Source organism: Prinia subflava, chromosome 25, assembly GCF_021018805.1.
Source record: "Prinia subflava isolate CZ2003 ecotype Zambia chromosome 25, Cam_Psub_1.2, whole genome shotgun sequence".
In the NCBI taxonomy this organism is placed as follows: Eukaryota; Metazoa; Chordata; class Aves; order Passeriformes; family Cisticolidae; genus Prinia; species Prinia subflava.
The window spans coordinates 5,419,220-5,434,064 of NC_086271.1; the positions used below are offsets into that span (position 1 = coordinate 5,419,220).

General features: G+C 54.3%; 1 protein-coding gene across 1 annotated transcript in view; it reads left to right on the forward strand.

The window, feature by feature from the left end:
* The window catches only part of SLCO2B1 (solute carrier organic anion transporter family member 2B1), a 32,500-nt gene that overhangs the window by 13,275 nt on the left and 4,380 nt on the right, over positions 1 to 14,845 (forward strand). Inside the window, exons 5-10 of the mRNA XM_063419288.1 lie at positions 1,016 to 1,243; positions 2,284 to 2,382; positions 2,723 to 2,853; positions 8,788 to 8,896; positions 12,697 to 12,861; positions 13,988 to 14,180. Coding sequence (XP_063275358.1) covers positions 1,016 to 1,243; positions 2,284 to 2,382; positions 2,723 to 2,853; positions 8,788 to 8,896; positions 12,697 to 12,861; positions 13,988 to 14,180 — 925 coding nt within the window. The remainder of the gene's footprint in view (positions 1 to 1,015; positions 1,244 to 2,283; positions 2,383 to 2,722; positions 2,854 to 8,787; positions 8,897 to 12,696; positions 12,862 to 13,987; positions 14,181 to 14,845) is intronic.

Here is a 14,845-nt window from a genome sequence, read left to right on the forward strand (position 1 = left end):
CAGGAAAACAATCAGAATATAGGCTGTGCCTCTGATTCCCCTTGTTTGCTGCACATGCAGCCTCACCTGCCTTCCCTGGTCTAGCTGGGCTGTCTGTGAAGGTTTAGACCCCACTGGAATATCAGCCTCCCATGAAAAACATGCAGGTATAAATCAATCGTGGAGGGAACAGGACAGGGTGGGTTTGGGATCTTCTGCCTGAAGGAAAATGAAGGGATGAGAAAAGAAAGAGAGGAGAAAACCATGTTTTTGGCCACTTTTCCAATTTCTGCCATGAAGCTCCAGCAAATCTTCTAGAAGCCTCCAGTGAACAGCTTTTGTTTGGCTCACCAGAGGGAGTGCAGCTGGTTCAGGCAACTGCAGGCACCAAAGGAAGGCTGAATAGGTGAATAATTGCTGGCTGCAAACAGGGCCAGCTGCAAACCCCAGCTTGGAAACAATAAGTTTGTGTTTCAGCAGTGCTGCTGCGAGTGGCCTCGTGTCCGAGCACATGGAGTTCCACAGGATTTGGGGCATAACCATGGAAATCCTGCCACAAGCACCACCACCCCCTTGCCTGGGGTTGTAGGGAAGATGAGGGTGCTAAAATCAGCTTTCACTTGGGCAGCTTTTCTGAGGGAAATGAGTTCTCATTTCCTGGGTAGCTCCTGACAAAATCTGCAGGTTTGCTCATTTACCTGTGTTGGAAGGTGTACCAAAGGTCCTGGGGATGACCTCAGCTCCACTTCCATGACGGAGGAAAAGCCTTGAAGGCTTCCTGTGACACGTGAAGCCATCTCTGTGAGCGTTAGCACAGTGATCTTTGCACCTTCTTTGTGTTTTCTTTCACCTGCCATCTAAGGATAAGATAAGGACCTGGAGCTGCTGGAGCAAATCCGGAGCAGGTCATGGAGCTGCTCTGGGGGTGCTCACCTGGAGAAGGCTCCAGGGAGAGCTCAGAGCCCCCAGCAGGGCCTAAGGAAAGAAGTTCTTTCTTCAGACTGAGCTCCTCAGACCTGTTCCCTTGTCACCGCAGGCACCTTCAGCAACAGCACGGACCTGTGCCAGCCCGGGGCGCCGGGGGCCGGGGCCAACCTCAGCGATGCCAGCTGCACCCCCCACGCCTCCAGGGAGAACCACGAGGTCCTGCTGGTCATGTTTGTGGCCCAGGCACTGCTGGGCATCGGCGGTGTGCCCATCCAGCCCTTCGGCATCTCCTACATCGACGACTTCGCCAGCGAGAGGAACTCCCCCCTCTACCTGGGTAAGGCGGGGCTCCCCGGCAGTGGGAGGTGCCAGGGTGGAGGTGACAGCAAGGCCAGACTGGGCTGATTTGCATCAGTGAGAGCAGGGTCCCTTACAGCCCTTCTGCTCTGCCCAGAGCCAGGAAGGTTTCTGCAAAAAGAGTTTATGTGCTTCAGGCTTGGGCAGAGAGCTGGGAAACACCATTTGGGGCAGATGCTGGGGCTTTTGGCCTGAGAGTGACAGCCTGGAGAGGGAGTTCATCACCATATGCTCCTCCAGAAAGGCTTCAAGGAGGACAAGAGGAGCAATCTGATCTCTGTGCTCACAAGTGGCAGCTGTGGGTTTAAGGGGCAGCAATGGGGACTGTTTAGATGTTAGCAAAGTGATGCAAACCAAAGAAAGCAGTTTCAGCCACCTGGGAGAGGGGAGGGTATCCTTCAGCAGAGGGGGAGCTGGAGAACAGTTTGGGCACGGGCCCAAAAGGGGAGTCCCGGGGTGGGGAGGTCCTTGCAGGTCCTTCTAGTCCTTTCCCAGCTGTTGTCTGTGACAGCCTTGAACTGAAAGCAACAGCAAAGGTGGATGAAAACAAGGCCATTGCTGTTAAAAAAAGGGAGCACAGCATCAAATTTTGCTCTGGTAGATGATCCAAACCTCTCACATGTAAGGTAGGGGTTGAATCTTACATGTGTGGATTTCTGTTATCAGTAATTCACGGAGGAGTGTTCACTGATAATTTTTATCTCCTTAACCTTGTAAAAAACCTTGGTGTTCCCTGGATTACTGATACCATGGGGCACCTCTTGTTCTTGGGAGTATTGCAGTGCTTCCAGGAGGCTGAAGACAAGCGTCAGGAAAGGTCTGAGCCCTGCCAAAGGGAAATCCCTGTGTGAAAGGAACATGGGCAGCATGGGGCTGTTGCTCTTGGAGATAAGAAAGCTGCCAGGGAAATGGGCTGTGCTGGAGGCAGGTGCAACAGAGCCTGGTCCCACCTGGAGGCACCTCTGTCCCCGTGGTCCCTTCCCACAGGCTGAGCCTTCCCCTGCTCCCATCCCTCCACAGGAATCCTGTTCTCCGTGACCATCATTGGGCCGGGGGTGGCCTTCATGCTGGGCTCTGCCATGCTGAGGTTCTACGTGGACATCGACAAAGTCAGCACAGGTGAGGGAGCGTGTCCTGCCAGAGCTTCTGGAGCAGAGGGGGCTCCAGCCCCTGTGCCAGTGCGGCAGAGTGGGCATCCAGGACATCCCTGTCCCGGCTGTCCCTGTCCAAAGGGCTGAGTGGCTCCTTGGGACAGCAGTGAAACAGGGAAGAGACAACGAAACGTGATGCAGTGATGGGATGATCGGGGCAAACACTGCTCAGGCCCCAGAACTGCTGGGCCCTGGGCTGGGGGCCACCCCCGTGGGGCTGACTGAAGCTGGGGGTGGCTGGGCCGCCCTTTGGTGCTCTGGGTACCCCCTTGTCCCAGCACTGATGGCCCTCTCCTCTCGTGTTGCAGCTGAGGTGCAGCTCACCAACAAGGACCCGCGCTGGGTCGGGGCCTGGTGGCTCGGGTTCCTGGTGGCCGCCAGCCTGGTGGCCCTGTCTGCCCTGCCATACTTCTTCTTCCCACGGGAGATGCCGAAAGAGGTAGGAGAGGCTCTGCACACACACACCTCGAAATGTCAGCCACAGGGACCCCTGACACTGCCGTTCCTTGGGAAGGGAGGGATGCAGTCCCAGATTGTCATATCTGAAAATGAGAGCTTTGCCAGGGGAGGTAAAGGGCAGCCAGCTTTGTCTGTCCTGGCTTTTGTCTGGGAGCAATCCTGAATTTCGGAGAGGGGATTGAAATTCCATCTGTGGGCCCCCGGCAGACAAGGACAACTCTCCCCCAGCAGCAGCAGCTGGGGAGCAGGGCCAGGGAGGGGCTGTGCAGTCCCGAGCTGCCACCAGGACCCGCCACCACTTGGGAGCTTCCCCAGGGCTGGAGGGGCTGTGCAATCCCTCCAGAGCTGCCACCAGGACCCGACATAGCTCAGGAGCTTCCCCAGGCCTGGAGGGGCTGTGCAATCCCTCCAGAGCTGCCACCAGGACCTGACACAGCTCGGAAGCTTCCCCAGGCCTGGAGGGGCTGTGCAATCCCTCCAGAGCTGCCACCAGGACCTGACACAGCTCGGAAGCTTCCCCAGGCCTGGAGGGGCTGTGCAATCCCTCCAGAGCTGCCACCAGGACCTGACACAGCTCGGGAGCTTCCCCAGCGCCTCCCGGCTGCGCGTCCCAACACGGTGGGAGCAGCCAAGCGCAGCAAACTGTGCTTGCAGAGCAGGCATTTGCTGCGGGTTGGGATGCTGCTGAAGCTGCTGGGACACGCTCAGGAGGTGAAGCTGTGCCCGTCTTGGTGTCTTGGCCGTGCTCTAAGTGGTGTCATTGCCCTGCACGTGTGCTCTGCCCTGAGGCAGCATGGAAACCTTCCTGTGTGAACAAGCCTGTGCACCGGTGCAGAGTGATTCTTCACCTCTCCTGACACTGCCTGAATACCCACAGCAGTGGGGGGAGATTTGGGGTTCCCCGACCTGTTCTGCCAGTTCAGCTTGGGGATGCAGTGATTTACTCCTGGCTCACATGAGTTGTGAGGTGATGGGGTGGGGACTGCTCCGTGCACAATCCCAAATGCAATGTGCCTGACTGATCCCACTGCAGCCTGGGCTGCTCTGAAGCCTTAGAGAGGGTCTGTGCTAGCAGGCTCTGCTCAGCATGCCAGGGTGGCAAGCTCCATTTCAGGAAAAAGTTCTTCATTAGGGCTGATGGGAATATTAATTTCATAAATGCCTCTTGAGAGAAAATAATGCACTTCCAACTAGAACAGCTGTACTTTCTGGCAAGTGCTGCACTCGGAGCAGTTTAAGGGGGAATGGGTGGATACTGATTTTAAAAAGAGCAGGGAGGTTTCACCCTGCTCTGCTGGCTGGGATCTGTAGGGAACATTCCCACATGGCTGAGCACCCACGTGTCCCTCTGCAGCATGTGAATTTCTTGAACTCTTGGATTTCTCCCCATTTTGGCATCTCCCTCAGAAAGTTGGAATTTACTGACAGCTAAAAATAATAACAATAGGAAAATACAGTAAATAGCCAAACTGTGCCCTCCTTGCAGGAAGGGAGGCAGCAGGGCCAGCCACGCCTGTCCCGTGGGGGTATCAGCACCAGCAGCAGCAGCAAGGGGCTCTTCCTAAAAACTTCAAATGAAAGACTCTGTGGAAAGTTTGCCACGTGCTGTGCTGGGTAACACACGTGAGCTGTAGGAGCACTGCAAGATTGGTTGGAAATCTGCATTGTCATGGACATTTTCCTGTATGTGTGCACTGTCCTGCGCACAGCAAATCCCTTCAGGCACAGCATGGAAACAGCCCAAGGGAAAAGCACGGCTCTGCTCTGCCCAGGGGCAGCTGAGGTGCTCCTGCACCACCAGCTCGGATGCATTTCTGGCCGCCCTCCTCAGTGGGCACCATGCAGCCAGCACTGGATATCCCCCAGCCCTCTGTGTCTTTGGAGACTTACCTGCCTCCTCCCACCAGCCAAGGCACATCCACATTTTTTATTCCACAGCCACATTTCAGCCTCACCTCTTCTTGATGAATTCTTTCTTTGAAGTTCCTGGAATGGCTCGTGTTAACATTAATGATAGTGTGGGGCTGCTCTTTTGATCTTTTTTTTTTTTTTCATAAATTAGTCACTCCAAACCCAGGACATTTTTATTTCTCTGCTCTGCTGCTTGTCAGTAGGTTTCTAGCACCAAAGCATCCTGAATAATCCTATTGAAGGCTGATCACAGCAAAGCCATGAGGTTGTCATGAAACCAGGAAGGGGATGGGAGGATGAGGCTCTTATACTGGAAAAACTGTTTTCAGTCAGGAACAGCTTTTTTCCCAAGTAATTCCAGTTTAATCCTGCCTCCACGAGCCTGAACCATTCCTTGGAGTTGTGTCCTGCATTGTGAGGAACTTTAGGCACTCTCCAGTTGCTGTGTAGCCACAGTTCAGCTCGTGCTTTGCCATCTGCTGGTGTTGCTGTATCCCAAGCCAGGCAGCAGTATTGCCACAATATTCCAATATTCCTGGGACACAGGCTCTGTGTGTCCTGCAGCCCTGAGGGTGACACAGAAAAGGGACACTGGAAAGGGGGAAGCTGCTCTCAGCAGCACCTCAGCATTTCTCATGTGCAGGCTCTGTCTTGTCCACCCAGATCCCTCCCACTGCAGGCTTTGCTCAGAGACACTCCAAACACAGAACCCAACATCTCCCAGATGCCAGAGGGGCTGAGTGACACCTCCTCCTGGCTGGGACAAAGCCTTCCTGCTGTGTCAGGATTTCTCATGGATGCCATGGGAAGCAGGTTGGCTGTCCCTCTCCTGTCCAAGCCCTGGGGGCTCAGGTTCACTGTCACACAATCCCTCTGGACACCAGGTCACCCACCAGTGCTCTCCTCCTGAGCCTCACTGCCAGCAGGTTGCAAAAATTTATTTCCCTGCATGTTGCAGGGACACCTTTCCCAATCCCAGATTACTCCAGCCTGGCCTTGGACACTGCCAGGGATCCAGGGGCAGCCACAGCCTCTCTGGGCACCCTGTGCCAGGGCCTCCCCACCCTCCCAGGGAACAATTCCTTCCCAATATCCCACCCATTCCTGCTCTCCTTCATTTTAAAGTCCTTCCCCCTTGTCCTGTCCCTCCCTGTCCGTCCAAAAAGTCCCTGTCCAGCTCTCCTAGGGCCCCCCTTAGGTGCTGGGAATCGAGGTCTTTCTCTGGAAAAAGGTACTGTGACACTCTGGGTGCCTCATCAAAACTCAGAAAGCACCACCAAAGGCAGCCTGGGAGCACAGGGCATGGTGTGAGGAACAAAGAGGGCCAAGGGGCAGGACAGGCTGTAGGAACGGGCTGGTCTCTGCAGCTGGATTTTCCCCAGGGAGCTTTAAAGACAGGCACAAACAGCAGCTAAAAATAATCCTCCTGTTTGGTGGGAGCAAGGTGCCCCTCAGCTGGTTATTTTAACACTCCTGGAAATAGGGCCCCTGGAGGGACCCACATGTGCTGGAAGAGCCATAATGAAGTGGTTGTAGGGAGCCTGACCTTGTCAGAAGGAAAATAATTCTTTTCCAAGCCATGAGGTTTTACACTTTGTTTGTCTAATATGAAAATAACTTCTCTGACCTTACTTTTCATTGAGCTGGGAGTGCCAGGCTCTGTTCACAACCAGAGAGAAAGTGTGCAGACACCTCAAAATAAACAAAGAAAACCTCTCTGTCACACAGCAGGTCATTTATCCCTGTTTCCAGGGGGTATTTGGATAAACCCAGCCTGCTGGCACCTCTGGCTGCCCTTCTCACAGGTGCAGGAGCAGGTGGGGAGAGCAGGAGCTGGCAGGAAAAGCTGCTTTCATTTTCCTTTCCTGCAGAGCCATCCCTGGATTTATTTGTGTCTGTGCAGGGAAATGGGGGATTTCCCCAGGCCAAGGTCAGGTTGGGGATGCTCCTCCTGATGCAAAGTGTGTGGGAGCTTCATTCTCCTTCCTCAAAAGCCTCTCTGCCTCCTCCATGCCCTGTGAGGGTGGACGTGATGCCATTGGCCCCTGGAATCATGGCATGGGCCAGGATGCAGGGACCTTAAAGGTGCCCCAGTATCCAGCCTGGCCTTGGACACTGCAGAGATCCAGGGGCAACCACGGCTTTGCTGGGCAAAATCTTCCCTGCAGATAAAATCTCATTGCAAAACCATGAGGTGCAACAAGGGGCACCAAGAAGCCGACCCCTTTAAGGAATCAGCCAGGAAAATCCAAGTGTGGGGGCATTTTGCCAGCTTGGTTGGTTTCTCCTTGGCGTGATGCTAAGGCAGGGCTGAGCAGCCAGCCCGTGTTATTGCAGCTCCCAGCTCCAGTGAACAAATTCCTGCTGTGAGAATGGCAAAATCCCCCATGGCAGGGGCACAGCAACCTCCTCAGGGCTTGGGCATCTCTGATTCAGGACCTTTCCAGCACCTTTCCAGCATCATCTGCAGCAAGCAGGCAGGATTCCTGCTTTTCCTTCTGCCCCTGCTTTCCTTCATCCCAGAGGATGAAGGAAGAGTATTTCCTGATCCTTTCAGGCAGCATAAAACCATCCCAGGGCCAAGGCAGCAGAGGGAGAGGAGCTTTCCCCCTCTGTGAGGGCTTTGCCCTGTGTGCAGGCAGCTGCTGCTCCCGAGCCAGCAGGGAAACATCCCCTGAAGGGTCACATTCAGGGACATCCCAGACTGGGGGACTGGGGGGAGCTGGGGTTTTGTCTGGGCGTGCAGGCTGTTGACTCTCAGAAGTACAAACAGCTGGAAGCTGAGGAAGCCACGGTCAGGAACAGCTTGGATGTATTTTTGGAAGATGCTGCAGTTTCAGGGCGGAGAGAAGAGCCCCTGTAACGCAATTGAAAAGTGAAAGGGAGCTGGATTTTATCTTTGCGTTTGAAAAACGTCTGAAAGCCTGAGCTCCAGCAATACAAAACAGGAAAGGAGTTTCACTGCTTTTGCCCTTAAAGAGGCCACGTGGCACCCACAGCACAGACACTGTGACCTCGCTGCTGTTTAATGACCACTCAGTTTCAGAGCAGAGGAGGTGATTTGAGCCCAAGAGCTGCCCGTTTCCTTCTGTCCATTACAAGTCTCTAATTGCTAATTGCTGTTGAATGAACTCATTTGTGCAGCTCAGGTCAGAGCTGCAGAGCTGATGGGGGTGGCAGAGCCGGGGCTGTTGGCTCTGGCTGTAAAAACTCTGTGGTTTCCCATGAAAACAATGCTGCCCTGAGCCCTCCACAAACACTGCAGCACATCCCCTCTCATTAGTGCCCTCTGCTCCTGTGATTCCTCTAAAAGCCTGCAGAGAGGGGATCCTAAGCACATCCCAGAAATGCTCTGCTCTGGGGTTTGAGGCTGCAATGGACCCTGCACCCCTCAGGGGTGGGGGCCACGGGCAGCCTTCTGCCTTTAGGGGTGCCAAATATTTTGCCTCCATCCCAGACCCCCTCCTTGCCTGGATCATTTTCCTCTCCCAACTGCTGCCTCTTTGCTGCCCACGGCTCGTGAGGGAGCACATGGGGAGCTGCTCATCCTCCACCCAAGCTGTGCCCAGAGCTGTGCTACTGGGGATCCAGCTGTGCCCCTCCCTGGGTGCCTGTGCCTGTCCCTACACACGGAGGTGAAAGAAGCTAGGGGGCAGAAAACCACCCCACTAAGGGTATCCAGCTTTCCCTGCAAAGGTTTTCTCCTGAGTTTATGTGAGCTGAGCACATGGTGTGCTGTTCCTGGGGAATGGCACAGCTTGGGATTGATGAAGTGGATCCACTGCTGTCAGGAAAGGTGGGAAAACTCCTCTGCAGCAGCACAGATCCTTGTCTGGGTGCTGCCAGCCCCACTGGAAGCCCGGTGGTGTGGGCAGCTGGGCACAGGGATGCCAAGGCCAGCAGCATCGTGGGCTGCTGTGTGTCTTGGTTTGGGAGAGAGAGGGCCAGGGCAGGGGAAGCTGCGGCGTGATGTGTGCAGTGACAGCCTCTGGTGTGTCCCCAGGTGGTGAGAGGGACGGACAGAGGCAGCAAGAAGAGGGAGGACATGCTCAGGCAGCTCAGGCCGAGGTGCGAGCACGCGGAGAGCCTCTCCCTGGCGGAGTTCATCAGACGTAAGTGCGCTCCCACGGGGCAGCAGCGCCCTGCTGCACAGGCACACGGCCAGGCCAGGCTGCAGGGCTGCCAGGGCACAGGCGTGTTCCCCTCTGCTCAGCACAGCCCCTGGAAAAGCCTTGATGTGCACCTGAGGCTCAGGGTTGGGTTTAACCCCTCTGCCCACGCTGCCCTGCTCCACCTGGTGCCAACCAAAGCACCCGGCCTTGGCCACTCTGAGGGTCACTGCCTGCCCTGGCAGTGCCCAAGGCCAGGCTGGACAGGGCTTGGAGCAACCTGGGACAGTGGAAGGTGTCCCTGCCATGGCAGGGGTGGAATGAGATGGGCTTTAAGGTTCCTTCCAACCCTGATCCTTCTGTGGCTCTGTGATTCATGGCTCATGTGGGCAGTAGGAATCAAAGGCAGAAATCTCCCCAGAGCCCAACTCCAGGCAGGAGAGAGGGGTGCTAGCTGTGAGCCTGGAGCAGAGCTGTGGGGAGGGAGAGACCCCCTTCAGCCAGAGGGGTTTGGGTGCCCCCAGCTGCTCTTGCTCAGTCATGGGCCATGGCAGGAATCAGAGCCACAGCAGCACTGGCAACTTTTCATGCCCTAAAAACCTCATCAGAGTCCCTCCTCCAAGGCTGGAGACACTGTCCAAGCCAGGCTGACCTCTTGTCCCACTGAGGATGGCCGGCACTGCCTGAGGCCAGGGCCTGAGCGGTTAAAATCCAGAGGGAGATTTCAATCCAGTGCAATTAAACTGTTTGGAAATGAGTGGGCTCTTTGTGCTGAAGGGGATCAGCCGGGCTTTAGTCTGTGGAGGCATCTGCTAATGCTTGGGATGTTTGGGTTCTTTAAATACTCTGCACTTTGGCAACTACTTAGGAAAAGTGGCCCTCTGAAGTCACTCTGTGTCAGCTTCCTCCATATTTCCCAAATATTATTGCTTCAATTTATTGGAAGTTCTCTGTGTTCTGAAGGTCAGTGCAGGGCAGGCACAGCCAGGCAGGTGTGGGCCGGTTTGCTCATCAGCCTAATGCTCAATTAGAGGAGGCAGTCAGGGCTTCTTCCCCCCTGACCTTGTGGCACAGTTGTTTAGAAATCTGTGCAATGGAAGCTGCTGCGTGGGAGCAGATTGATGGTGCTCAGATGGGATTTTCACACCAACACCCTGCTCTGTGCCTCTGAAACACGAATGAAAATGAGCTCCTGCTCCTGGGTGCAGAGAGGAGGAGATATCTTACCCTGCTCCAGCTGCAGCTTTGGTTCAGGGCTTGAATTGCTGTTGCTGTGTCAGGGCTGTGCTAATAAATTCATTATTTCCGAGAATTTATCCCCCAAAGCCCAGTTCTGAAATAAATGAAGTGTCTGGTTTATGTCAGGAGAGCAATCTTGCTGAAATCACCAGGATCTCTAACACAAAACTCTTTTTGGAGCCTGGAATGGAGTGGCAGGTAGTGTGTGAAGATTAGATGGGACAGTATGGGTGAAGCTTCAAGACCTCAGGGCTGGCTCAGCTGCAAGTCACTGGAAAGAGAATTTCCTTCCCATTTCATCACTCTCCTGCTTGTTTTGTTTCCTCTCTCTGTTTCTCTTTTTTACTATTATTTTCTACGTGATAATTTGTGAAAGCAGCATTTGGAGATGAGATTCTGCAGCCTGAATCTCCTTGGAAGTGCCCAAGGCCAGGCTGGACAGGGCTGGGAGCAGCCTGGGACAGTGCAAGGTGTCCCTGCCCTGGCAGGGGTGGCACTGGATGGGCTCTGAGGTCCCTTGCCACCCAAACCATGCCATGATTCTGGAGAAGGAAATGCCTTTTGCCATGTGTTCTGTTGCTCTGGGGATAACCAAAATCCCTCCTGTGGCAGTTTTTGCCGTGTCCTGCAAGCAGAACAAGAGTGGTTGGAGCCCATCCCAGGAGATGCTGCTGGGGCCTCTGAGCCTCTCTGGGGCAGGGTGGGCTCTGCCCCAGCAGCACTGACAGCGTGGGGCTGTGAGCAGGGCAAGGGCTCAGCCCCAGCTCTGGGGATGCTACAGGCACGGAGGTTGCTCACCCCAGGAGGGAGCAGCTCCTCTGCCTGCACTCACCCAGGGCTGGGCAGGGCAGAGCGCTGGGGAATGATCCTGGCTCTGGCACAGATGCTCTGCGTGACACTGGCTTGCACCCTGCTCCTCACACCCACAAATTCCTCCTTCTGCAGGCACTGGATTTTCCTGCAGTAATGAAAAAAGGAGGATTTAGCTTGCCTGAAGTAATTTCCATTGCTAATTTCCAGGCTTCTGTTGAAAACACCTGGGAGGATGTGCAGATCCTACTGCACATACTGGGAATGAGCCCGTTAAGGTGATCTTCAAAGCAATTGGAGCGCTGCACTCGTGACTTGTTTGTTTCTCTTATGGTCCCTAAGGACAGCTTCAAGGAGATTTTTTTTGTTGTTGTTTATTGTTATAAAGTTTCCTCTTGTTTTTCCTGTCTGCCCAGCTTCCTCTCTGGAGCTGCGAGGAGGATCCAGTGAGTGCTGAGGTGGGGGTTGCAGAGGATGGAAATCTTGCTGCTCCCACCATGAAGTGGGGACCTGCTCAGCTTTTTACTGCTGGTCTGGGGTGGCAGAAGGGGTGTGGTTTGATTGAAAAGACCAGAGACCTCCAGGGAAAAGGACTTTTTGGTGGAAGATTCACAAAAAAAAAGCTGGATTGGCTCTCAGGAAGTTTTTCAGCAAGCAAGCTGAGGTTTCCTATCTGCAATATGGCTGAGAAATTCCAGGAATACTCTTCAAAAATCAAAGACCTTTAGTGGTACTCAAGAGCAAAACCATCTCCCCTCTTGGGTTCACATTGTAGTAATGCAGCTCCTTCCCTCCCCACGGAGTGGCAGCCTCCAGAGGGTCACTATTCCAGAGTCCTTGACCCCTCTAAGGACCTGCTTCTGCAGCTCCCTAAGATTTTTGGCCGCTTGCCTGACCTGAGGGCAGATGCTGAGCTGGAAAGGCGATGCTGCCACACAGGGGAGTTTTGCCTTTGGACGTGGAGGACCCCACTGCACACACAGAGGGTCCTTTCGCTCTTCCAGAACATTTAGGACAGCCCAAATCCATCCTCCTCTAAGGCCAGCTCCCAGACAAGCCCCGGGGAGACATCCCCCCGCAGCCCCCGGCGCCGCTGTGCTGCAGCAGATAGAAAGATTGTCCCAGTTGTTTGTCAGCTGCTAAGAACTAACACCACTAATTTATGGCAGTCCTTCCCATTAATCCTCTCTGTTAATTCCTTATCTCTGCTCCAGCATATTGGCTGCCCAGGCCCTCGTCTGGGAGACTCAGCAGCAGTTTGTTTGGAGGTTGCCCTTCGCGCGGCAGCCAGAGCAGGGGAGGGCGGTGGGACAGCAGCAGCAGGAGCAGAAGGTGGGGATGGGATGTGCAGGAAGGGGACATCACTCCAGGATGGGAGTGGCAGCTCCCAGCACCCCGAGCCCCTGGCAGCAGGGGCTGCCTGTGCTGAGCAGGCTGGAGACCTCTCCTGCTCAAGGGATCAGCCTTAGGGCAGTTTGCTGGAGTGTTTCTTGCCTGTAATCAAAAAATTCATGATTGAAACTAAAAGGACGCTGAGATTGCAGTGGCAGCAAACAAATAAATTAACTTTTAATGACTTCCCATCTACTTTTGTATTTGCCTTAGCAGAAGCTCTGCCAGAAAGCTTCAAGGAAAGGGGTGGAAGGAGATGAGCTCTGCAGCACCCTTCCAGCCCAGGCTCCTCTGTGACTCCCTGATGAGTATTTTGCTGTACCCCTGCTTTCTATGGAACAGGTCTCCCCTTGTCCTTGCAGGTTTCCCTGCGGTGCTGCTGAGGAACCTGCGGCACCCCGTGTACCTGCTGGTGGTGCTGGCTCAGGTCAACCTCTGTGCCATGGTTGCTGGATTGGCAACGTTCATGGGCAAGTTCCTGGAGAGACAGTTCTCCCTCACAGCGTCCCTGGCCAACATGATCATCGGTAAGTGTTGCTGAGCTTTTGACTCCTTGAAAAATAATCTAGAAATGAGGAAGAATCCCTCCAGAATAAAGCCTCCCTCTCAGAATCATTTGGAGGGTTCAGAGATCCTGCCACAGAAGTGTTTAAAACACATTTTTGAGCAAACAGCACCTCAGGGAAAGAGGCTCTGAGGTCTGCACTAGATAAATCAGAATAAAGTGAGCAGAGCAGACTGGCAGAGCCTAGGGCTGGATGCAGGCAGGAAGGTTAAATGCTGAAGCAGTGCTGGCCTGCCCTGATTGTGCCCAGCTCAGCCCTTCCCAGCCCTGATTTACCCTCTGCATTCAAGTCAGCACCGTGTTCCGTGGATGAACTTCTCCAGCCTTTGTTCTCACTACTGAGCCTTGCTTGGCCTTTCTCTTTCAGATCAAAAAGCTTTCTGTAGCTGGAAATTCCTTCCTTGCGTGGGTATTTATGGGCTGAAAGCAACCTCCCCATTGATTCTTTGCTGAATTAAACAGTTTGCATGTGTCTAGCTGAACTTTGGTCTCCCCTAAAAAATGGGGGGTTTTATGTAAACAGGGTTTTTACAAGGGTGAGCACAGAAATGGGCACAATCCTGCACTGCACAGAAATTAAACATCCTCCCCAGGTTTACTTGGTGTTTCCTCCTGTTGACACTGAAAAGTCACATGAAAAAGCACAGCTTTCCACTGCTCCTGACACCTTCCATCCACAGATACATGAGGCAGCCAGTTTGCTGTGGGATCCTGCTGCTTTTGAAAAGCAGATTTTTCCTGGCATTATTCCCTTGGTCCCCTCTGAATCACCTGTGCTGAAAAAAGGGAACCCAACAGCAAATCCTCTGGGGTTTTTTGTGAGAAGGGACTGATACAGATCAGAGATGGAAAGCAAGGTTCAGTGGTAGGACAAGGGGGAATGGCTTTAGATTGGGTGTTAGGAGGGAATCCTTCCCTGTGAGGGCAGGCAGGCCCTGGCACAAGCTTTCCTGGATCCCTGGAAGTGTCCAAGGCCAGGCTGGACGGGGCTTGGAGCAGCCTGGATGGTGGAAGGGGATGGAACTGGGCGACGTTTGATGTCCCTGCCGCTCTGTGGTTCCCTGATTCCGTGCCCTGCCTTTCCCCAGGTGCTGTGAACATCCCCGGGGCCACGGTGGGGATCGTGGTGGGCGGTGCCATCCTGAAGCGGTTCCAGATGTCCCTGAGGCAGTGCAGCGCCCTGTGTGTGCTGGGCATGCTGCTCTGCCTGCTCACCGCCTTCCCCCTGCTCTTCCTGGGCTGCCCCACGCAGAGGGTGGCCGGTGTCACCTACTGGGACAGGTACCAGGGGCTGGGCACAGGGCGGGCACACGCCACCACAGGCACATTCCTGGGGCTGGGGCTGGGAGCCAAGCAGAATCCCCAGAAATTCCCTCAGGAGAAGCAGCTAATGGACATAAAGTAAGGAATTCTTGTGGATAAACACTGAGTCTGCCGTGTCCTCACATTTAGGGCAGAAAATGTACAGCTGGCCTTCGTGACTGAGCCCCTCATGACAGAGTCATTGCAGCTTTATCTCCTTAGGGCTAGAACCTTTTTAACATGAGGTTTTTAGGAGCAGGGTTCTAAGAGTTCCACCAGTGACATTTCCTAGTGAGGAGCAAGTGTGGAACCCAAAGTAAACACATTTTTGGCACAAACAGCACGAGTTTTCATCTTGGAAAGCGTGGTGGATGAGTAATTCAGGCAGGGGCCAGCCCTGGGATCACACCATCCAAGCTGTGGCAGCTGAAGGTGGCCAGGACCTTCTTGCGTGCCCTCAGGGCTTCATGCCTTGAGGTCTGTGTGAATTCCCTGTTCAGTGTCCTGTGGTCCCGGCCCTCAGGGGGAATCTCCCTCCTCTCCCTCCTTCCCTCTTTCCCTCCCACGGTGTGGTGTGGCAAGAGCCCCAAAGCCCAGGGTTGGTGTGGCAAGATCCCCAAAGCCCAGGTTTGGGCATGAAGGGG